The sequence below is a fragment of the Manduca sexta genome, chromosome 28 (genome assembly GCF_014839805.1).
Source record: "Manduca sexta isolate Smith_Timp_Sample1 chromosome 28, JHU_Msex_v1.0, whole genome shotgun sequence".
Taxonomy (NCBI): Eukaryota; Metazoa; Arthropoda; class Insecta; order Lepidoptera; family Sphingidae; genus Manduca; species Manduca sexta.
The window spans coordinates 2,194,013-2,218,690 of record NC_051142.1 but is presented as its reverse complement, the minus strand read 5'-3'; the positions used below and the strand labels follow the sequence as shown (position 1 = coordinate 2,218,690).

The 24,678-nt window shown below is 37.1% G+C and overlaps 2 protein-coding genes and 1 long non-coding RNA gene across 4 annotated transcripts in view; 1 reads left to right on the top strand and 2 right to left on the bottom strand.

Annotated features, from left to right (window-relative positions):
- Positions 1 to 8,347: 8,347 nt before the first annotated feature.
- Positions 8,348 to 9,532, bottom strand: LOC115455093. The gene is made up of 3 exons (XM_037444665.1): positions 9,437 to 9,532; positions 8,939 to 9,075; positions 8,348 to 8,597 (listed from the first exon to the last, which is right to left on the bottom strand). Exons 1-3 carry the CDS (start codon positions 9,476 to 9,478, stop codon positions 8,348 to 8,350), a joined length of 429 nt encoding a protein of 142 aa, XP_037300562.1. The 5' UTR covers positions 9,479 to 9,532.
- A 14-nt stretch (positions 9,533 to 9,546) lies between these two features.
- LOC119190982 overlaps positions 9,547 to 24,678 on the bottom strand; it is a 35,413-nt gene continuing 20,281 nt past the window's right edge. The window contains exons 2-3 of the long non-coding RNA XR_005113324.1: positions 13,094 to 13,225; positions 9,547 to 9,623 (exon numbers count right to left, since the gene is read on the bottom strand). This is a non-coding gene — a long non-coding RNA (uncharacterized LOC119190982). The remainder of the gene's footprint in view (positions 9,624 to 13,093; positions 13,226 to 24,678) is intronic.
- On the top strand, positions 19,986 to 24,157 carry LOC115453182. 2 transcript variants are annotated; one of them, XM_037444647.1, is made up of 6 exons: positions 19,986 to 20,183; positions 20,792 to 20,946; positions 21,263 to 21,353; positions 21,992 to 22,138; positions 22,741 to 22,860; positions 23,911 to 24,157. In XM_037444647.1, exons 1-6 carry the CDS (start codon positions 20,181 to 20,183, stop codon positions 24,139 to 24,141), a joined length of 747 nt encoding a protein of 248 aa, XP_037300544.1. In that variant the 5' UTR covers positions 19,986 to 20,180; the 3' UTR covers positions 24,142 to 24,157. The 2 variants fall into 2 exon arrangements, with proteins under 2 accessions (XP_037300544.1, XP_030037714.2); XM_030181854.2 differs by having other exon boundaries at positions 19,987 to 20,243.

Below are 24,678 nucleotides of genomic sequence, written 5' to 3'. Positions count from 1 at the left end.
CTGACGAGTGTGGTATATAATGAGCTTTAATGCTTTTCATTAAACCAAAGTCTGGAGCTCTACCCGGTAAATGGCAAGAGGCCAGTGCCTTATAACATTGGAGCTAACATTGGTGGCGAAATGTGCATGTCACACTTCTGCCCTCCATTAAGGGCAAAAGGCAAGATACAGTGTATTTTATTCACACGTAGAGAATAATTTGCAATTTGGGCAAACCCTGCAGCATATTTTTTTTATTTATCTTGTCCATATTTATCCCAGATATTTCGAATAATGTACTAAAATTTATGGCTTACATCAGAGGTTTCCAAATATTTTTGCTCATAAACCACTTTCAAAAATTTGCTTGTTCTGGTAGACCCCCTGAAGCTTCATTTTTTCTATATTCCCGAGCTTCTTAAAATATTTTCTGCCTACATTGATAGGTGAAGTCAAGTCAACATTTTAGTTCTTAACTATCAAAAAGATAAATTTTCGTGAACCCTTGTTCATGAATTGTGAACCCCTATTTTTTGGTCACGCCAACGTAAATTCCGTCAAGTCTCCCGTGGCCCCCTGGGGGTCCACCTGAACCACCGGGAATCAATGGCTTATACAAAATAAATAATTGTTGAATAATTTCCCAATGCTCTACAAATATATTGCCATCCTCTATTTTAAAGTCGGTTTTTCAATAGCTAGTGTATTTGTACCGAAAATATCGCATCTATTTCTAAGAGCCGATCACAGTAATCTGTCGCGCGAAAGACATCTGTCGAACGATGTCTTTAGCGATACAACAGACTGTAATACAAAACTAGGTGTTGCACGCAGCTTTGCCTGTTTCGAGGAAAGTTCCAATCAGCCACAATACTAGTTGAACAGATTCAAAGTTTAAAAATGGTTCTGCACATTGACTTCAATTTAAATGTTCTTTTTTGATTATCTTAAATAAAGTAAACACTGAAGATTATTTTAATAAACAAAACAAACATTATTAAGGACATAAAGTTAAGCTTTTATGGCTGGATGTACTTTTCTTGGCCAATGGTAATATCTGTACCTGCGTGGATAACGATAATCGTACACAAGGTGCAAAACCCACCATAGTTTACCTCGTGTGGTGCGTACCGGGATCAACCTCTATATCCGATACATACAGGTCTTCAAGTGCGTCGATTGGCGAGGGATCTGTTCAGTCAACACTCTATTTGGACTCTACTCCGTATTATGAGATACAGTAGGCACTTTTCTGTGTCTTTATAAAAATCTAATATTTATGAAACGACTTCACATTGTAACCAGTGTAACTTCTGGACATAATAAGACTTAACATCTCATGTCTCAGGATGGCGATCGCAGTGGAATACCGTAATTTGTAATTCAAGGTGTTGGATGATGTTTCTACTGTTTATGGGCGGTTGTTTTGCTTACCATCAAGCGAACGGCAAGCTCGTATCATCATTCAAAGCAACAAAAAAAGCGACTAGTAAATACTGTGAGGTATTTCCCCAACATTGTTACCCTTGTGTTTAGAACCTACGGACATTCATCTCAGCAGTCCGTTCCACTCCCAACTAGGCTATTGCCGCTTTCGCCAAACTCTACCTATTCAATATTATTAAATAAATTTCTTTGTTAGAATTAAACATGAGGTCAATCTCTTTAGTAAGAACCACTTGATAATACCGCAGAACCAACACACCCATTGTTTTAAACGAGACTAATGCTAGTATCAAGAAATACTGTTAAACGCAACTATCAACTTCTCAGTAAACTTAACTACAACAATGTAAGTTAGTGTTCTGGTGTATTTCAAAAATACATGCGCTCCCGATGCGTCACATGTGCAAAGCTTGTAAAATGCACGCAGGACGCACATTGTACGTCGCAAGTTAGCAGCTTTCAGCTATATCCTGAGCTTCTGTAAGCTTCGGAGGTTCATACACTCTTTCCTTTCATAATCTCTGTTCCATGCTTTGCAGACTGGCAATGCTTCTATAGTTCTTCTAAAATTGGGCGTCTTTATGGGCAAAAACAATATGTTTGTTTTTTTAATTGACGAAAAGTTTACAACTTTGACTGCTTTTACGTTGGAGAGTATTGGGATTCCAAATATTGTGGCTTGATATATTGAATAGGTATAGCAAGTAAGTCATCACCTCTGCCCATATTCAAATCAACATTACTGGAGGAGTCATGACTTATCACTGGTTTTCCAGCCTTTAAAGTATCAGGCTCTTCTCTTGAAAGTCTCACAATGGTACAAGAAACATGATAAGGGAAAGCTATTTTAAGCAACGTAAAATACTCAATTTTAATAGACAAATATTTAATTCCTAATATACCAAAGAAAATATCCTGCGTCCTCGACATTTCCCCCATGGTCCATCATCTATAGTATATGCCATCACAGGAAGCCATTGTGTGTATATGATATATAAATTACGTGCGTGGACTGCAGAAACCGCTACGGAACACCGACCATCACTACAATTTTAACCACCACTTGAATTGTCCATCACTTCAAACATCAATCAATTAGGTATGTTAGACTTCATTGACACAGCTCCTTGTCGTGTTTTATCTTAAAGTTTTTCCTGACATAAAATTCCCCAAAATCCTCAAAAATCCCCCTGTTTCCGCTAAATCCCGCCCATCTCCCATCACCTGTACCATCCTGGGAGGGCACGTGTGCATCTATAAATTACGAGCGCGGACCGGAGACACCGTCGCGGAACACCGACCATCGTTACAGCGTTTACCACCTGAACTGTGCGTCATTTGAAACAGCAATCTCTTTGGAATGTTGGACTTCAATATAGCTTCTTCTCGTGGCTTCATTTGCATGAACATTGAAATAAACTATTTTTCGGATTTTATCACGGTTTTTTATATTATTATTTTCTTCCGACGTTTCGGAGACTTTGCAGCCTTCATGGTCGCAGGGCGGACTGAGGTATCCTCTATTAATGATAGTATGAATAATCGAGATAAAATTTGTAAAATAGTTTTGTTTCAATAAATACATAATGTGAACATGTACGGCAAGATCAGCGTTGGACATCCACCTGCATGGTGGATAGATGACTTGATATAGGTAAAGGAACACGCTGAATGATGGCCACTTTCGACAGGTCCGTCTGGAAATTTTTAGGGGAGGCTTATGTTCAGCAGTGGACTTGTGGCTGATGATGATGAAACATCTACAGAGTATGATAGAAGATGTTCAACATCGCGCAACATTATTTACCCTCCAAACCTAAGAAGCCCGCTTCTTTAACATAATTTTATTGACACGACATTAGAAATATAGATTATAACACAAATCAAACACCGTTCAAGAAGCTATCAGCTTAGTGGACGATGTAAGTGGTGCCGCGTGATGGCGCTGGTATGTAGCATCAATCAACGCGGAAGCCGCTCCGCAATCCTTTAGTTTTATCGCTTATTTATTGACTGTGGTACAGTCGGAATGAAGAGAACTCACCGAAGTGAATGTTTCCAAAGTTTTCATAGGTCTAGTATCAGGCTCTAAACCGTGAGATTTTGATATCGATTCCTAACCAAATTCTAAATTAGAATTCCTATTCCAGCGATAGCTTAAATAGATTATGTATTGAAATCCTGGATACGATTTCCAAGTAGGGATAGACTTTATATAGGTTATTTAACACAATTTGTATATATAGGTAGTATTGTATTTCCCAGGGGGCGAACGTCAGTGAAACGACCGCTCGTAAAAACTTAACCAAGTGAAGCAAAATGCTCAAAAAAGAATACGTCCACCTATACTAAAATCGTATAATGATTGCAGAACGAATTACTTTGCTTAAATATTATTCTACACTGGCCAATTTTCCACAGCGTGAGTGTACGATGGCGTGCCATATAATCCAGAGGCCAATCAAGTTGCCGCGAAATGCCTTCTCACGATGACCCTTAACGATCTTATTATTGGACAAAGTGATTGCTAACTGACGATACATTTACTATATTAATCCAGCGCTTTGTAAACAGGCCATGTCGAAGATCGAAACGATGAAATTCAGTCTCAGTTATAGACTATTTAATGTTATTTGCTGGTGGTAGGATATATTATACATTCGCCTGGATAGAGACCACCGTACAAGGTGTTAAAACTCGCCATAGTTGCCCACGTAAGTGTGTGACGTTCCAGGATCAGCTGTGTATATCCGGCTCGAATAGGCCGGCATAATTATGTCCACTGCTGGGGTAATCATCTCTCGCCAGTCGGCATTCTATTGGACCCCACTCCACTTACAATCAGGTGAAGTGTGGTCACTTTGCCGTGATAAAAATAAAAGAAGAAAAAAATCTTCCTTTTTGTAGTCGGTTAAAAATCTGTGACGTGTTTTTGGAGTTAAAAGCTTGGGAATGGGGCGCCCTTGGAGTTACCATTGTAATTAACACAGTGTGAATCAATTGTTTTTTGTCTGTTCTACAAGGAGTATAGGTGGTACACATACCCTATGTATGTATGTTTGTGTAGTAATATTGAAATAATCATTGATTGGTTACAATTTGCGGTCTTAGAAGAGGATCGCAGTAACAGTCAGAACTTCCAAATAAAACTGGTTTCTTAACTAGTTTCTAAAAAATGTTGCTTTATAAACTACTGCTATTTTCAATATAAATCTATACTATTATATAAAGCTGAAGAGTTTGTTTGTTTGTTTGTTTGTTTGTTTGTTTGTTTGTTTGTTTGTTTGTTTGTTTGAACGCGCTAATCTCAGGAACTACCGGTCCGAACTGAAAAATTCTTTTTGCGTTGGATAGCCCTTTGTTCGTGGAGTGCTTGCTATAGGCTATATATCATCACGCTATACCCAATAGGAGCGGAGCAGTAATGGCTAATCTCAGGAACTACCGGTCGAAACTGAAAAAATATTTTTGCATTGGATAGCCTTTTGTTCGTGGAGTGCTATAGGCTATATATCATCACGCTATACCTAATAGGAGCAGAGCAGTAATGGCTAATCTCAGGAACTACCGGTTCGAACTAAAAAAATCATTTTGTATTGGATAGCCCTTTGTTCGTGAAGTGCTATAGGCTATATATCATCACGCTATGACCAATAGGAGCAGAGCAGTAATGGCTAATCTCAGAAACTAGGAGTTTGAACTGAATAATTCTTTTTGTGTTGGATAGCCCTTTGTTCCTGGAATGCTATAGGCTATATATATCATCACGCTATGCCCAATAGGAGCGGAGCAGAAATCGCTAATCTCAGGAACTACCGGTTCGAACTGAAAAAAATATTTTTGTGTTGGATAGCCCTTTGTTCCTGGAGTGCTATAGGTTATATATCGTCACGCTATGACCAATAGGAGCGGAGCAGTAATGAAACATGATGCAAAAACGGGGACAATTTATTAGTTTTGAGAGCTTCTGTTGCGTGCGCTGCGTAAACGGTTAAAGTTATGCAACAATAATGTATGACGGGATTGTTCCTCTTAAAAAGTTCTACAAAAATATATCATAAAACAAAGTCCCCCGCTGCATCGGTCTGCCCGAACGTGTTAAACTCAAAAACTACCCAACGTATTAGGATAAAATTTGGTATGGAGACAGTTTGAGACCCTGGGAAGAACATAGGCTCCCGGGAAACTACTACTTTTATAATGGAAAACATTAGCCTGAAAAACTTTATAACGCGGGCGGAGCCGCGGGCAAAAGCTAGTACTATTATATAAAGCTGAAGAGTTTGTTTGTTTGTTTCTTTGAACGCGCTAATCTCAGGAACTACCGGTTCAAACTGAAAAAATTTTTTGTGTTGGATAGCCCTTTATTCGTGTAGTGCTATAGGCTATATATCATCACGCTATACCCAAAAGAAGCGGAGCAGTAATGGCTAATCTCAGGAACTACCGGTTCGAATTGAAAAATTCTTTTTGTGTTGGATAGCCCTTTGTTCATGGAGTGCTATAGACTATATATCATCACGCTATACCCAATAGGAGCGGAGCAATAATGAAACATGTTGCAAAAATGGGAAATATTTATTAGTATTGAGAGCTTCCGTTGCGTGCACTGCATAAACGGTTGAAGTTATGCAACAATGATGGATGACGGGATTGTTTCTCTTAAAAAGTTCTACAAAAATATATTATAAAACAAAGTCCCTCGCTGCATCTGTCTACCTGAACGTGTTAAACTCAAAAACTACCCAACGTATTAAAATGAAATTTGGTATGGAGACAGTTTGAGACCGTGGGAAGGATATAGGCTCCCGGGAAAAATATAGCGTGACTTTTATAACGGAAAACTTTAGCCCGAAAAACTTTATAACGCGGGCGGAGCCGCGGGCAAAAGCTAGTTATAATATAAAGCTGAAGAGTTTGTGCGTTTTAAGACGGCACTAGTAAACCAATTTTACTTTTTTTTAATTCACTCATAGGAAGGTACGTTACTCCTTAGTGCTATAATCTTCTTTTTTATCCCTTGAAAATATTTATCTCGGGAAAACTTTGTCATGAGAGCAGAACTGCAAGAAAGGATCGTTATCAATAAAAGTAAATTATCATTATAATTATGTGACTATTTGACGTAAAACAACTTCAAATTCTGAGACAAACCAGCGATTAACAATGCTTATCGTCAAAGACCTAACTAAATAAATTAGATATTTTAGTACTCATTTCGTATTGAAACAACTGCATTTCGAACAAAAACAAAGGCTTTTTGCACCTATTTACACAGAATCTTAAAGGATTTTGGATTTATCGCCAGACGAGAACCAGATAACATGGAAAAGCTGCTCATGGTCGGAGAGTTGGAAGGGAAGAGACTACGAAACCTCAACAGAGGGATAGACCAGGATTCTAATGCTTTAAATGTCTCTATTAGTTCAAATGCAGCAATCCATCAGGCAGAAGACCGAAGCCGATGGAGATATATCACCATGAACATAATTGAGACTAATAATCCTTAATTACGAGGGACCGTTTATATTATATACTAGCTTTTGTCCGCGGCTCCGCCCGCGTTATAAAGTTTTTCGGGCTAAAGTTTTTCGTTATAAAAGTCACGCTATATATTTTCCCGGGAGCCTATGTTCTTCCCAGGGTCTCAAACTGTCTCCATACCAAATTTTATCCTAATACGTTGGGTAGTTTTTGAGTTTAACACGTTCGGGCAGACCGATGCAGCGGGGGACTTTTTTTTATGATATATTTTTGTAGAACTTTTTAAGAGGAACAATCCCGTCATACATTATTGTTGCATAACTTTAACCGTTTACGCAGCGCACGCAACAGAAGCTCTCAAAACTAATAAATTGTCTCCGTTTTTGCATCAGGTTTCATTACTGCTCCGCTCCTATTGGTCATAGCGTGACGATATATAACCTATAGCACTCCAGGAACAAAGGGCTATCCAACACAAAAATATTTTTTCAGTTTGAACAGGTAGTTCCTGAGATTAGTGATTACTGCTCCGCTCCTATTGGGCATAGCGTGATGATATATAGCCTATAGCACTCCACGAACAAAGGGCTATCCAACGCAAAAATAATTTTTCAGTTTGGACCGGTAGTTCCTGAGATTAGCGCGTTCAAACAAACAAACAAACGAACAAACTCTTCAGCTTTATATAATAGTATAGATTATACGAGGGACCATCTGGAGAGAGTGATTTAGTAAAACAATGTTACGAACACTTCTTTACAATCGGTTTGAACGAATTGGGGTTTTTGAATCGCTTCTATTTCAGCAACATCCCGAATCGATATTGTTTGCAGGCCCACTCGCCGAGTTGCCACTTCAGATTGAGGGCTCACTCGACCTCCCGAACGCGAATAACTATCAAATTAACTAAATGCTGTAATAGACGTACTAAAAGTTGTAAATAGTTTTAATACTCGCATACATTTTTGAAACGAGTTTAGTTAAGGAGAGACTTAAAGAATGTAGTAAGTCAAATCGTGCGAAAGAGAGCTGTATGCTCATATCTACCACTAACATGGAATAAATATAATATGTTTTAAAAATGTATATAAATTAAATTGATTATTTGACTCGAATAATAAAGATATAATAAGTAAATTTGTACTTACCTTGCATGGTAGAGTCGTCTCTTGAAATATACAGTTCAAATAAAATAAACCACATAAAAAGTATACAGCTGAGGTAAATAACTTGTTAAATAGTTATTTAATAAATTAATACAATTGTAGATTTGGATTATTTATATGCGTAGAACACGAGTTTAACCTAAGATGTTTCTTTTGGAAAAATATTTAAATAAGTAGTATTATTTTTATATTATTAAACGTTAAACCTTCGAAAAACCAATAGTAATTTCTTATCCCAAAGTATATTTCAAAGAAGATGTCTTTAGATAGCGTCATAATGCACGCTTCTTTCTTTGTAAAAATTGTTGCATTGTTCCTAAATGAAGAATAAACACAGAAAGAGTAGGGCACTGACCTGAAAGAAGAGTGTGAACGCGACCCACTGGTAGTACTTCCCGTAGCGCCTGGGGGACGTGCCCGCGCCGCGCACGCCTGGGTACGGCCCCTGTGCCTGCCTCGCCAGCCACCGTGAATGTGGAGTGGATCCAGCAGTACGTGTTTAGTACGTCTTCTGGGATGTCCCTGGGATCAGAGAATAGAAATTATAGCTTATTGAATATTTTAGCGGCAGGCACCGTAAGAAACTTTTGAATATTTTCTAAATATACTTAAGTTACGTACCTATCACAATGTAAATCCTATGCCACAAAACCAATTTCAAAAATAGAAATATATTTAATAATTACCTTCTTTGAATAGCACTGGATACAAAATTACATCCAATTCTATAATCGCTAGAACATTGAAATCATCACTGAAATTCTGAAAATAATTCCTTCTCACGCCATCTATGCTAAATCCGTAAAAAACGCCATCTATGAATGGCGGGTGGAACTACGTGATCTAAACACCTGGCTAGTTACCTTGTGTGTATGCAGTCTATAGGGTTGCCCACTAGATGGCGCGTGGTCAGGGCCGCGCTCGCTGCGAGCAGCGCCGCCGTGGTCGCGCCACAGTGAAGTCGGAACGCTATCGAGTCGATCTTGGGGTTCACTCCTTGCTGCTTGAAAGGAAAATATGAAATGAAACATTTATGTATGGAATTTGGAATATTTTAATTGAATGAGAGGGATGATAATTTTTGCACAATTATATTTAAGGTTTTAAGATACAAGTTCAAACAAAATCGTTTGGTCAATTTCATATTATAATTTTAATATATTGGAAAAAAATTAAGCTATTTGTAGTATGGACTTTACATGCTGCATGTATTGACAGGGTATAACTGTCATAGTAGGTACTTCATATTAATATTATATTATGCAGTTATAATAAGAGCTAAAATTAAAGAGGGTTCTATGTATCAAACTACATAGAGCCTTATATTTAAGCTAGCTCTACATGATGATCTTGAGACATACGCCGCCGGAGAGCAGCGCGTAGATGCTGGTGAGGATCTCCATGGGCCTGCGCGGCTGCACGGCCCGCTCGCGCCGCCGCCACGTGCCCGCAGCGCCCGCGACTGCCGCGCCCGCCCCCGCGCCGCCCGCGCCCCCTGCGCGCGCGCACCCCGCACGCCCGCGCCTGCCCCAGCAAACTCCCGACTCTCTAAACAAGGGGTAAGTAGAAATATTACAATATGGTTAGTGGAAACGGTGTTTCAATTTTCTGGAGGAAAGGTGGCGACCTTACTGACACATTACTTTTGTCATTTATTTTCTTTATTTGTACATTCATTTTTCTTTTGACATTATCTCTTTTCCGCGCGTGAAATGTGAAATGAAAGGATGTGATATTTCTTCACAACCCGAAACCGATTCGGTGTTTTGAGTAACAGTTACTGCTGTTATTTTATATATTGTTACTGTTATTGTACTTGTGTTAGTGGCTGAGTGATTTGTTACTTTCGTTTAAACTGTGCCGCTATTATCTGTGTTAGTTGAACCTAACGAAATTAAAGTGTTCGTCTGCCTTTGATGCTGCACTAATATAGTAAAGACTATTTTGAATAAAGGAATAAGAAACTAAAATAAATTTGCGTAGATATTATTTATGCGCGATATTTTTTTAGTGCTTGATTTTAACTATGCCTACCTATTGCGATTCTAAATTATTATTATTATTTATTAGAGTACTATCTCGGCACAATTGGGAATTAAAAGAATGAAAAATATATAACATAAATCAGTTTTACGATTTATTCACAGCTTCCAATGACGTCATTGTCCTACAACAAAGCGACGACCGCAAATTAAAATCATTGTCGGTCGTTCATTTAATTCACACAGAAAAATGTCTGGAACGGTTCCAAATCGAGCAACGGGTTAAAAATGAGATATTGAGTTAACGGCGTGCGATCTGATTGTGTTAATTAAACATTATAGCTTCACACTTCTTATTTTATGGAGGTAATATATTGTTAGTTGTCAGATACTTTGGGGGAGGTGAGACAGACTTCCACCGAGGGCCTCGCGCTTACAGGGACCTTATGCGGTGCCTTGGCGGACCATTACGATCGCACCGACAACATTTTAGAAACCGGGATTTTTTTTGTTGCTTCGCCCGGGACCTATCTTCGCTTCTTTTGCTTTCGCCTGGGGCCTCATATCATTCAAATCTCTGTTAGTGATATATGGTCCTCGATATGAAGACATTTTTGAAATTACAGAAAATGATTTATTTGGTCAGCTAGAAATTTCATTTGGAGTTTTTAATGACTTTCAGATAAAATAAGGCAGTGTAAATGAAAAATTAAATGTCTTTTAGATAGACTGTGATACCGCACGCTTTGCGGTCAATAAAGTATTTTAGAAGTAAAAATAGCAAAACCTAACTTCAAATAAGGATAAAAGATACTTCAATTGTAGGTGGATTCGCACGATCCTTCGTGTATTTATTTGAAAATGCTCTCTAGCTGGTTCCACAAAACTTACTTACCTACTTTACACCGATATGTCATTTAAAAGATGTTTATGTCAATTGTATATAAACCTACTAAATAAAATAAAATATTTGTCATAAAAGACAAAGAAAAATTCAATTCTTATAATTTCTCACACCTGTGGATGTGGATATTGTTTTGTGTGTCATCGTGTAACACATTTCTTGTGTCGTAACATGGTGGCCGCCGAGCTGCCCACGAGGTGAGACGCCTGATTGAAGTGAAACAACTGTTTGATGTTATTTTAGAACAATGTTTAATTTTTCTGGTCAAAGATTGGGACGAATAAATTTCTGTTAAATAAAAGACAACTATTGTGTACCACGAACTCCAAACTTCAAACGAAATACGTATGGGTGTTTGCTAGTAATAGATCGCTTGTTCATTATTTCAAGGATTCAAGGTTCAATATTACATTTGATGTACAAATTAAATTATATATTTCACATGAATCTATGACTTCTTTATATATGACGGCGCGTTCTTTATGATTTAATGAATTATTTGATTTATTTTTGGACTTCCGGTTGTTTAGTTTTTATGGAAACAAGTATTCGCGAGAAAAGTGTCAAATTATATTATGTTTAGATATTATAAAATATTGTAATTAAAAATTAGAAGGCAAAGAGGGGACTATTTGGTCCGTGCAGGCTTGCGAGTATGGTCAGCGCCGGAAATGATTCACTTTATGCAGTAAAGTGGGAGAAATGTAGTAGTTGGGGTAGTTGGTGTCTTTATAAAGCCGTTGTGTGCGGATTGAAGGATAGTTCTATTTGTGTCGTGACGCTGACCATATACTCGCAATTTTGCATACCTCTTGCTGGGAATTCCTGCATGTATAATATTATAACTTTCACTAAAGTTTCAAGTCATTTCGAGAGATAAATAAATGAGAAACTATGAATTATTGACTTTTATCAACAGGGTAATTTAAAACTCATTTAGGCAACATAAATAAAAATTGACTTTACTGAAATTACGACTCCACGGTGGCGTGTTTGTACTGCTTGTGCGGTACGGCAGCGCCCTGAGGTCCTGAGATCGAAACCCGGTAGGGCAAAGTGATATTTGGATTTTTCTGCTTAGTATTATCCCTGATTCTGGAATTTGTGCCCGATATGGCAATAGGCTCATTCCATATCATATCGTGGAAGGGAACACACTTGGCGAAAAGTGGGTGCCCTGGTTGCACCTTTGCATACCCCTACAATACAACATAAATGCATGATAATGTGTATGTGTGTGTGTGTGTGTGTGTGTAAAAAAAAACCTTGGACCTAATAATAGTGTGCCAGTCGAAAATAAGTTTGGCGAATCGTAAGCGCACTACTTGTGTAGAGACACAAGTAGTGCGCTAGGCAGAGGCCTACCTTTGCCTTCTGGTATAAAAGTGTAAGTATATTAATGAGATATTCGTACATCCTTGTTAGCTATTATTTGACTAGTATAGCGTCGAGTTCATTCTTACCGTGTCATGTTTATTTATAGTGCCGTTTATCGATCTCTCAGTGCCAACATAATCAAAGACATTCAAATAAACAACTTACGAACAGCATCAGAAGTTGTAAGCGAATAATTGTTTAAAATTATTTGGAATGTTTACGCTATGGCCGATAAGCCCGCTCGCTATCATATCATGAGACTGAATACACTTGAATAACAGATACATACTTTAGTTATGTTTCTGTCTACTCCTTCGGAGAAAGAAGGCGTGAGTGTAATTTACATACTGTACATAATATAATATTGAGTAGTGTATATATACCATGAACATATGTTCAAAATTTATTATTGCTTATCTTTTGCGTATAAATATTACAAGATTTTTTTATCCTCTGTGATTTCAACTAAAAAACGGCCTAACGGAAGATCAACGCTAGCTTCACTGTCAGCATAATGCTGGGTTGAAGCTTTTTTGGGACAAACATAGTTTTAAGGGCTTTTGATCTGTTTCGTCTGTTTCTCATAATAATTATGTATCTTGTGTTTGTTGCAAAATTGCTTTCTTTCTTCTTCTTTCAAATAACTTTTTTCTGTAAATGCCATAACATATAATTCTTTTTCCTCTTGTGAATTTTCATTATTATTTCCTTTTCAAATGTTCCTAAATACATTAGAATTAGTATTTTGTACCAACCTTCTGTTCGCGACTCTATGCGAGCGTACTCCGGCGTCGAGGCGGCCCCCGGACGTCTTGCCCATCGGGCGTGTGAAGCAGGCAGCGGCGTCTACTCACGAGCTGCGCCCGCGCTGGTCATTCTATGATTTACTGCAAATAGAAAAATTAACTGTGAGTTTCTAGTTCCATTTCCAGATTAGAAAACATCTTTTGTGAATTGTGGCTTTTAATAGGAATTGCATGGGATAGAAACTCTCAAAGAGAGCATTAATTGATCAGAGATTTAAAAGTCCATCCTTACATTTAAAACTACTTAACGGATTTCAATGAAATTTGCTATGGAGATAGTTATTTAGTTATAAGGACACAAGCTATTTTTACCCCGGAAAAATACATAGCAGGACTTATCCCATAAATACTTCTTGATGCAGGCAAAGCCACTAGCATGTGAATTATTAATATACAGTCTCACTTATAAAAAAAAATCGCAAAACTATGCTTAGTTAAAACACAAATTTAATCAGCTGTAAATCAAAACCCGCACATCTTGCCTCTTAATAAAGTTTAAACTAGGAAACCGGTGCTGTTTTTGACAGCTATTTAAGCAGTTCTTAACCACCTCTTAACGCTAAAACATGATTATAAGTAAGACTGATAAAATGCACATCAGCGACTGTTCTTTTTAACTTAGCTACTAAGAAGTATTGTTCCAGGTGAGGTGCATAAATATAAAATAGCTATGACAAATATCGAAACTCCGGTTTCAACATGTCCAAAACTTATTACAATCGATTGCAGTTGTGTAGAACTTGGGAGCCGTGACTTACGGCTAAGGTAAGAAGTTGTACGATATTTTATTTATTTTATGACGTAATTGCAAGTTGTGTCATAGTGAAACTAAAAAAGAAAAAAGTAAGCGTTACAAAAAAAAACCCTTTTTTTTAAATGCCTACTTTTTCAATACGTTATTTTTAGCAAAAATAGGATGGTATAAGACTTTAAAAAAAAGTTTTGAGCTGTAGCAATTTAAAGAAAACTACACTAACAAATAAAAATACAATAAAAAAAACATGAATCCAGAATGACACAAATTAACTAAACGGAACATATTTTACGTCTCAAAAATAACCGCTAATGAGAAAATATATACCACTTTCGTGCTCAGCCTACTTTGACCGCTCTTGCGGACCACTATTAGACGGCTCTCGTGTCCTCTCTAGAAACGACGACGCCGCACTCTTAAATCCGCGGGAAATAAGAAATTAATGTTATGAGACATTATGTAAGTACTAAGGAAGCGAAATGAAAATGCTTGTGAAAATAACTAATATGGTATACTCGGTCAAGTTTGATTGTGTTAAACTTTTGCCCGATATGGCGACTGGCTCACCATCTGCCATGGGACGGGATACACAAGAAAAAATTGATCATTAGTAGCACTTCTACCTAGCCCTTCCGGGTTACAGGCGTGGTGTTATGTGTGATCTAGTTGTATATGAGTAAGCTTGGTTCATTCATTTACACAAAAATGGCGCCAATAATCCAATTAGTAAACTTAAGTTAGAACCGTGAGCTTCCTATTTCCAAGCTTGGCTCATACTCTTGTGAGGCGGCAATCCGACATGATCGGATAGAGATCAAGCGCAGGACCAAAGGATGTATGCGCTTTAATTTATATTTTGAGAAATACTCATTAGCAAGAGGATATTTCAATTTCATTTATATCGACAATATTATTCCTCGTAGTTCTAACACCCGTCACTAGTCCCTATCCATTATTATTCTAACTATTCCACACGTCAGTTTGTTTTGACACATTGACTTCAAGCATACAGAATTGACAAGCCGGTGTCATTCTAAACTGCTGAGAATAGAAATTAATGCTAAGCGAAATGTATTTAAGAATAGTTATTCACGTCGCAAACATCTACCCTTTGTAACATTGTTAGGAAAAAAATGTTTAATATGCTTAATAGGAACGTGTGATGATTCCTTATGTTTACGCGAATGTTAGGCAACTAAATAAAACTATTTTACGGATTTTATCGCGGTTACTTTTATTTTATAAGTTTCTCCCGACGTTTCGAAGACTTTGCAGCCGTTATGGTCACGAGGTGAGACTGAGTTGTGAGTCGTCCGAAAAGTCAACGTTACAATGTTTACCTACATTTTACGATTAAAACAATTGTTGGCTAGAATGTGGTCTAGGCAGAATCAGCTCACAATTACTTAAAGTCTGGCAGCCAGTTTTTTGGGTACCCTGGGTAAGTAGTTTCAGAATGTTTGACTTATAATTTATTACAAAATTCATCCAAATCAATGGTTCTTTCCTGCTACCACAACATTCCACATTAATAACATTAAGGATGATTGTTTAATATAAATTCCCATCAGATGGTATACGCGATGCCGTGCATAATTGATGGTGCGACGCGTTTGCCCGCGCACGAGCGATGCAGAATTAGTTTCACGCCGATGTATGATTGAGTATTAAAGGTGGGAGTATGGTGGGGAGCGGGTTAACTTTGAAGAGATCAAATCTTATATTATACTTCCTACTATTTATTAGTGATTTCGTCAGTCTAATAATAATAGCAAATATTAAAAATTTACGCAGTCACATGAAATCTTGGTAATTCTAGAAATCTAAAGCTTTTGAATTATTTATTTTAATAATAATAGAGTATTTATAATAATTTCAAATATGCTAATTACTGAATATTTTAACCAATTATTTATTATAAAAATAATACTGTAGTTATTTGTAATAAGCGCAAACATGCTGGCTACCGAATATTTTAACCAAACTCGATGTTAATTTGTAATTTTATTACTAAGTTATCTCTTTTACCCTTGTTTTTAATTATGTCCATGTAAAAATTAAGTGGATTCTACTTTACTATGTACACTTATCCGTGCCAAAAATTCACCCGCTTATCGCCTTTAAATCCGCTTTCGCGAACCTACCATGTTCATGCCACAAAAGCAGTTTCGCGGAAAAACTGGGCGGAAATTGAATACGGTTTCGTTCCCGCGGAGATTTCGCCGTCTGATATCGTCGGGCCGCGGGCGACTGGCGGACGAATGCAACGATATTTTTATACCACTTCACTGCTATAAGGTTAAATTCATGGGACTTCAGTGGACTCGGAATAGTTAACAAGGTGTGAGTGAATCTGAACTACAGAAAGTTTTATGTTAAGATTTCAGAATTATCGACGGATTAACTCAGCAGGATTGTTGTTAAAATATTTGTGTGTGGTAAGGCAATTAACTGTTTAAGAAAACTTAACAATGAAAAAATACGTCGAATTGATAACCTCCTCATTTTTTGAAGTCTGTTAACAAAATACTAGTAAGTGCGTTGTATGTTGCTCTAATATATTTTCTAGTGCAACAAGTTGATAGCGTCTGCATGCTATCTTGTCTACCTAGTAAGTGATACTCACGCCCACTCTGTGTCTATAACTTCCGGTTTTTTTACCACAAATATAATATTTGAAGTATACAAGCAATGCTGGTGGTAGGATATATTTTATATCCCGGATAGCGACCATCGTCTCCGTGAGACACAAAAGGACGTACAGTTCAGTAAACTGATGCAAATAAAAATATACTAAAACTCGTCAAAACGCCTTAAACCAGACTGCTACATTCAAAAAATGCAGGAGACATATCCCGAACGCGAACTTGAGATCACCATCTTGATACCACACTCTCTCACTACCTCTTCATGTGGGAGATATATCCCCAACGCGAACTTGAGACATCCATCTTAACACTCTCACTACTTCTCCACGTAGGTATAAACTTGATACTCAGTGTTCCAAAACCCGCCAGCGTACGTAATGTTATACAAGTATAATACTCTAGGCGACATATATCCCGAACGCGATCTTGAGACCTCCATCTTGATACTAAACTCTTACTACTTGTTCATGTAGGTATAAACTTGTTACTCAGTTTTCCAAAACCCGCCAGCGTACGTAATATTATACGAATAAAACACTCTAGGCAACATATCCCGAACGCGATCTTAAGACCTCCATCTTGATACCACTTCTTCATGTAGGTATAAACTTGATACTCAGTTTCCAAAACCCGCCAGCGTTCGTAATATTATACGAGGATGATAACACGTTATTTTCGACGTATCTTCGCCCGGTTTACGACGTTGGTTCGACGGTAACGCTCCAGTTAGGCGCCCCTAACCGCCAACATGGCTAGATTAAGTGTCCCGCCTGATTAATCAGTTCCCACGCGATTCTATTTGGGAGATCCTGTTTTACGACGTGTTAAGTATTTAAGGAGATTTTGGTGAATGGAGAATTTTACCTGATTTTGGCTATCTATTAGTAGCTAAAATGAAATAGAATTCTTTATTAGTATTGGTAGTAATCGTTTTGTGATATTATTTATTGGCGTTTTTAGTATGTGTTCATTTTATGATTTCTTGTACCAAATAAATTAAAAAACAAAAAAATAATTTATCATAACCTATATCGCACCTTTAGAATTACAATGAGGGATTTGCAAAAAGTCCTCTAACTCTCAGTAGTAGAGGAGGCCCGTGCTCAGCAGTGGGCAAGTATATAATACAGGGCTGATATTATTATATATATTTGCAAAAAACCATTTACATTTGAAAAATGACAATCTATCGAATGCAATATCGACTTTCGGTAATTACACGAAAGTCGATGTCGCATTCGATAGTTTGTCACTTTTTAAATATTATGTCGCTATAAAATCCGGGGATGCTTGCTTCTTTTGCCGGTCCGGACTTTTTTTGAGCGTTACTTTGTTAGGCTTCACTTCGCTTAATATAACGTACAGTGAAGCCGGTTTAATAATAAAATAATAATTAAATAATATAAAAATTGCACTAGAAATCTTGAACATACATCCATGTACCCAGCACAAAATAATATATTATACGACACCGCACTCTCTGGTGACGCCTCGCGTATCACCGTGACGAGCGTTTCGCACATCATTCGTCATAATACATATTTAAACTCAAATGGGAGAGATATTATTGTAGTTACAGAGAAACTTATTACAGTTTAAATATATTTAAGAAAATCAATTATCAAACATAAACTTAACCGCTCTATTGAAACCTAAGTTCAGACTAATATTAATTTGCCCACAGCTTTCCTCGAAAATATTTATGACAAAAATTAGTTGCAATTATTAAAAATAAAAATTACAAAACACTAAAATGTTCCTGAATGACAAACAGTAATTTTTAATATGTATCTACATACTGGAAAAATTTATATGTAGTAGATGAAGGTACCTTTCAGTAGTAGAGGAGGCCAGTGCCCAGCTGTGAGCAGTACATAATACTGCAGTGGCGAAAACCTGATTCCTACCGGCTTCCCTTCCATAATTTATGTAAAATCTTATTATCATTAAAACTATTTGCGCTTATTAGTATCTATATATTGTATCGGGTTACCTTTCAGAAAACTTCATTTTCGCCACTGTAATACAAGGCTGTTATTATTCTTAATTTTACCAAAAATTACTAACACAGGCAAAGTTGCGACTAATATCCATATACAATTTAAGCATAGTAAACTATAGCGTAGTCATCACAAACACAAATCCTGTCATTCAATGCGCCAAATAAAATCCAGCGAGCCGTCCAGAAAGTGTGCATCCAAAGCATTTCATATTTTATTCGGCGAGATCGCCTCACGGCCGCGCGTAGATTTACAACCAATGCCAGAAGTACAGGACTTCAATTGGAAACTTTACAGCGCACGTAAAAATTTATTGGATTTCGTACACGGACGACCATTGGGCCCGATTTATGGTCCAACACCACGTGACACTACTGTTTATAGCTACACCGATGGCTACAGTTTCAGGGGAACCGCTGAATGTAAACAAACAACTTTGTTTTATAAATAATAAGTTTAAAAATCATTTGCACCAATAATAAAGATAATTGAAAAGTAAATAAGCTTTAATTTTCTTTGTTATTGATCATATTCATTATAAAATCTCAATCATTAAAAAAAAATTTTTTTGTACATAAAACAGTGCAATGTTTTCTCTTCAGGTATTAATTTATAGATTCATGTATCTATGCTAATATATATAAAGCTGATGAGTTTGTTTGTTTGAACGCGCTAACCTCAGGAATGACTAAACCGATTTTGATTTTTCACTAATAGCTACATTACTCCTGAGTTCTATAGGCTACTTTTATCGCAGAAGAATATATATCTTGGAAAACCTTTTTCACGCGAGCAAAGCCGCAAACAAAAGCTATATATTTAATATAATATAAATGTTTTAAATTATGATTATGTGTGACATTTAGTAAGACTGTGAATAGACTAATAATGTTAATCTCTACTCTAATTTGACCACAAATTTTAACCACAAACAAAAGAGTATGAACCTGTGTGTCACACGAGGTCGTGTGTAAAGTATTTCTTTTTAAATAATTTAATGTATTTCTACTGCATATTATATAAACTTTCTACGCTCCTGTATATAAGCATTAACTGTGTCAAATTCCATACTCCTTTCGCGTAATTTTGGTAAAATGGAATACAAAGATTTTACCATATCATAAAATGGAAACATTGTACGTCAAAACGCTTTAAGAACCCAGATCATCCCGTTGTAATTCGATAGGGAAGCTGCAACCTGTACAATGTACATACTCTAATTACCTGTCGTAGAATGCTTTCCTAGGATGCCTTAGGGCCTCCACTGCTTAAATCGTGGAGACATACATAATTGGAATATTTAAATAAAAATTAATGATGATATTTACAACAAAAGAAATTCGACTATTGATAGCCAAAGACCAAATTTTATAAATCTGCAATAAATAAAACCATTGCAGTCCACAACAAACCCATTCCAAATTATACAGTAATAAATAAACAATAAAATAACTCAAACATATAACAATACAATTTTTATTGTTTCAGTTAACGTATTCAGCGCGTTCATACCAATCTCTGTTGCATTTTAATTTATTTTCAACAAACACAACCCTCAAACAGCAGTGGAGAATAATACGCGAATTCGCGGATAATACTCCGATGTAGGAATAAAAATACGCGAGTGTTTTAAAATGGTCGGATTTTTATTCTTTTTCGCATTCGCGCATGCATCGTACAGCCAGAGCGCTCAGGAGGTACGCGCCTATTTTATTTTACACCAAATTTTATTCTATTTTTGAATTTTAAACATTGCGAGAATTGGCGAATATTTAAATGTATTTTGTATGCATACGCGAATGAGAATGGTGTCGAGGCGGCTAAAATTGTTTTTTAAATTCATTTTAGGCAAGAAAATTAAATTGGACTTGTGGCGAATTTATACGTTCTTTTTGTTGTAGTTTTAATTTTCAGTTCATACAGTTTCATAGCCAATGTGAGCAAATGTAACTATTCCACTTCTGTGGATGTGAAAATAAAAATGCCATTTTGTAATTGTAGGTCGAACTTAAAAAGAACTAAACGATAGTATCTACAACTCTTTAGAACAAAAACCACTCCTATTCTTTTACTATGAGGGAATTTAAGCCATTAGGACACCCACACTGGCCAATGTAAAATGACTGGTCAGATTGTTAACTGCAGCAAACGAAACACACCACGCGAGAAATTAACAATCCAAGGAGGATAGAATATTCTTAATTCTAAATTCCCCACAAACTCTATATTGTACTTGATTCCTCAGAGATATTTCCAAGATAACCGTCGGCTAGCGAAGGCGATAGTGGAAGCGTTACAAGACTCAAAGTTCGATGAGGAGATACTCTTCGATCTGAAGAAGGAGAACCAGGTGTACCTGAACCGCACCATGTCGCTCATCATCAAGTATATTGTTAAACGGTAATTAATACATTTAGTAAGCACGGTTTATGTTGTTTAAATTCATATTATATAAAGTTTCTTAAATACAACATGTCTTACACTGAATTTGATAATTAAGACATGTGCACACGTTTTAGTTAGAAATATAATTGCGTCTAAAAATAGCAAATCAGTGTATATTTACATAATTAATGAAATCCAACTTTTAAGTCTCATCTTTTCTTACGTCATAGAAACTTGACATTATTATTTTCAAAAAAAAATATCGCCTCTTTTAGCAAATTTAACTTACATAGAGCCAGCAAGCACAAACATGTCGGGTTATAAATTCCAGCGAGGTGGATAACTACCGGTCGCGGCGCACCGACGCCATCAGCCGCAAGATCTACTCCTCGCTCGTCATGAAGCTCATCGACATTGCGAAGGTATCAACATTATACGATTCAATAAGAGAAATAAAAGTAATGGCAAAAGTGATGGAGGTTAATTTTATTGTTTTTTTTTTTTATTTATTCAAAGAATAAAACTAAGATGTCTCTTAAAACGTATTTGTAAAAAGTACTCTTCTAATATCTATATGACAGAAATCTATTAAAAACCAGCTCTTTTCTCGAACTTTATTCGTCGTATTCTCTTCACGTAAATTCAACCTCTATTTTAGCAACGTAGCTGTATCATAAACATACAGCCTTTCTAATTAATTTGGATATCTTGAGTTACCCCTATTTTAGCATATATCAATAGCATGATACGGTGATAGTTTAATTGCGAATGGAAAAGTCTGCAGAGCCGAAATCCGCAGGTTCAAAACCAAGGTACATACCTCTGACTTTTCGAAATTACAAGTGTATTGATAGTTAATTATAACTCGCTTTAATGGTTACGGAAAACATCGTGAGGAAACCAACACCTGAGAATTCTCCATAAAAAATCCTAGGTATGTGAAGTCTCCCAATCCCTAAGCCAGCGTGGTGGACAGTATAATACAAGACTCGTATTATTATATTAGTATATCAATCGCATAATTATCGCCAACCAGTCAATACAATTTTTACTACACTAGGACCTGCCCCGCAACACCAGCAGCACGAGCCGCATCGACACCGCGCATCGATACTACATGTCAGTCGAAAGCCGCGACATGCACGATCAGATGGCAGATATCCAGGTCTTCCATGCGTGCGCCAGGATTTACGACATTGTCTTTACCGTAAGTAATAATTCTAAACCTGTATATACAGCCTTACTGCTGGGTCTTCTGTACTACTGACAGGGGTTAAGGATTGATTCACCGCAGCAAAGTAATGCGGTTTGTCATATACCTTCAAAATTCTTTTGGAGAATTCTTAGGTAGGTCCTCACAAGTTTCCTTCACAGTTATAACGAGGGATTATTATCAAAGAAAACACACATTACAACGAGGTGGACCGATGACCTAATAAAATTCACAGGAGGTCGCTGAATGCGGACCGCTTCCATTAGGTCGATCTGGAAATCTTTGGGGGAGACCCATGCTTTTTTTTCCGTGCAAGGCTAAGTGACTCCGCTGCACCTTACGATAAGTAGAATGGGGTACAAATGTATCCCATTCTACTTATCGAATGAAGCGAATGTCGACTAATCAGGGACACAATTATGCCGGCCTATTTGAACCAGATATCCACAGGCTGATCCCGAATCGCGACACACTTCCATGGGCTATTATGGCGGGTTCTATTACCTTCTGTACAAGTGTCGCTATCCGGGCGGATATAAAATATATCCTACTACAATTTACACACTTTAAATACTGATGAATATATTATTATATAGGCTCCCAGAATACTAGCACAATTGGGTAACCTGGACGATCTGACACCGAGAATTCTCGTGAGGAAGCTGAAGGGAATGGAAATCAAACCCGTACATCTTGGAGTGGCTTTACTTATCCAGGTTAGTAAGGAGCAGGTTCTCCTTCATTCCGACATTATATTAATGTAGTAGACGTTAAACTGGGTGCGGAACTGAAGTCTGCAGGTTTGATCCTATTACCAAGAAATATAACCAGCGTATATTTTTTTCATATGGATTATGGACCAAAATTTCTCCTAGTTTCTGGTTTAGTAGTAATGATTTTTGTCCTTTAATGTACTAAAGTAAACTTAATGCTATACTGAATTACCTAATCCAATTGTAGATACATCTTAGCAGTTACACTGGAATTTCGATTGCACAATCTGTAATCAAAAAATACGATCTCGCCGAATCAACTCAACGTTCTCACTGATTAGTGTCCAACAGTGGCGAAGCGTCCATACAAGCCCATTCCTACCGGGTTACCTTTTGTAAATTAACTTAAAATAATAAATGAAAAATATAATTATATAATAATAGTATATTCAAAGAAGTCATCCTATACTTATTTCATTAAATCAATATTTCAACGATTACGGTATATAGTTCATATTATTATCAATTCGTTAAATCGTAACTCGCGCGCCGTGCCCGCGCCTTATAGTGTTCGAAGTGAACCCGGCCGCGCATAGCTTCCCTCGCGATATTGTTGTCTCCTTCACACGCAGCGCGGTGTCTTTGTCTAATCTTTTGGAAGTGACGTAAAAATAATTGTGTGCGTGCGTGTATGTGTACTTCAGGGTAACCCGAGAATTTGCGGCTTAATGTTGGGCCATTGGCGCGAAATTCTTTAATAATTTAGAATGTATAATATTAGTATTTGTGTATAGTGTGGGTTATTAATTTTTGTAGGGCTCTTTTAAATAAGTACCTATGTTTAAAATATGTGATTATTTATTAAATTTAGAGTTTAGAAATAATGTTTATGTTAGAAGGAAATCATTATGTATTATAATATTTTATTGATTTTAATTTATTGTGAACAGCGTATTACATGTTAACTGTAGAAAAAAATATTTCCTCGGGTTACCTTTTGAAAATTTTCACCCTTCGCCACTGGTGTCCAATAATCCTTTTGAACTTTTTCAGTATCACCTTCGCAACATTGTGAACTTCGCGATACGATCCAGGACTTTGGATGTCCTGTCCACCAAACCTCAGATGGTGGGTCCCCAAGTGATCGAGATGCTGAAGGCGCTGGCTGCCAGGTTTCTACCCATCGCTGAGCTGTTGGATATCCATCTGGCGCATTCCAGCCCCGCGTTTAAAGACACCTGCCCCGCCACTTGGCTCGGCATTGTTAATAATAAACAGCCTTAATGTATTGTTATTATAATATTCAGTCTTCCCTTTTCTCTTCCTGGCTTAGTCAGTGGCTGCCATATTAGTTATAAATTCTATTCTCAGGTAATTAAAGTTAGTTTTTGCTCCTGAAATTTCTATGCAGTCCAGGGAAAAATAAATCCACCAATGCTAAGAGTAACGTATAATATAAAAATATTAACTATATATCGGTACGTACCCGAAGAAGTAAATAGCCTGCAATAAGGCAAAGTGCACTCTACCACACAACACACACAATTTAAGGGTGCCAATACATCTCGTCCATAATTACGCGCCCAAAAACAATAAACATCAGTAGTGGCTCTTCACAGAAGTTATTGCTACATTCGGACTGAAGCAAGGCTCATATTTCAGGTAATGTGTACCGCCATGAATCAGCAATAGTTAAATATTCAAACGGTACGTGCGTGGGGCGCGGGCCCCGGTCCGACACGGTCCGGCCTTCCGGTGAGGTTCGAGATGTATAGAGTATGGAAGCGGCTTGTTTTATTTTGGGAGTCGCATTTATATGTT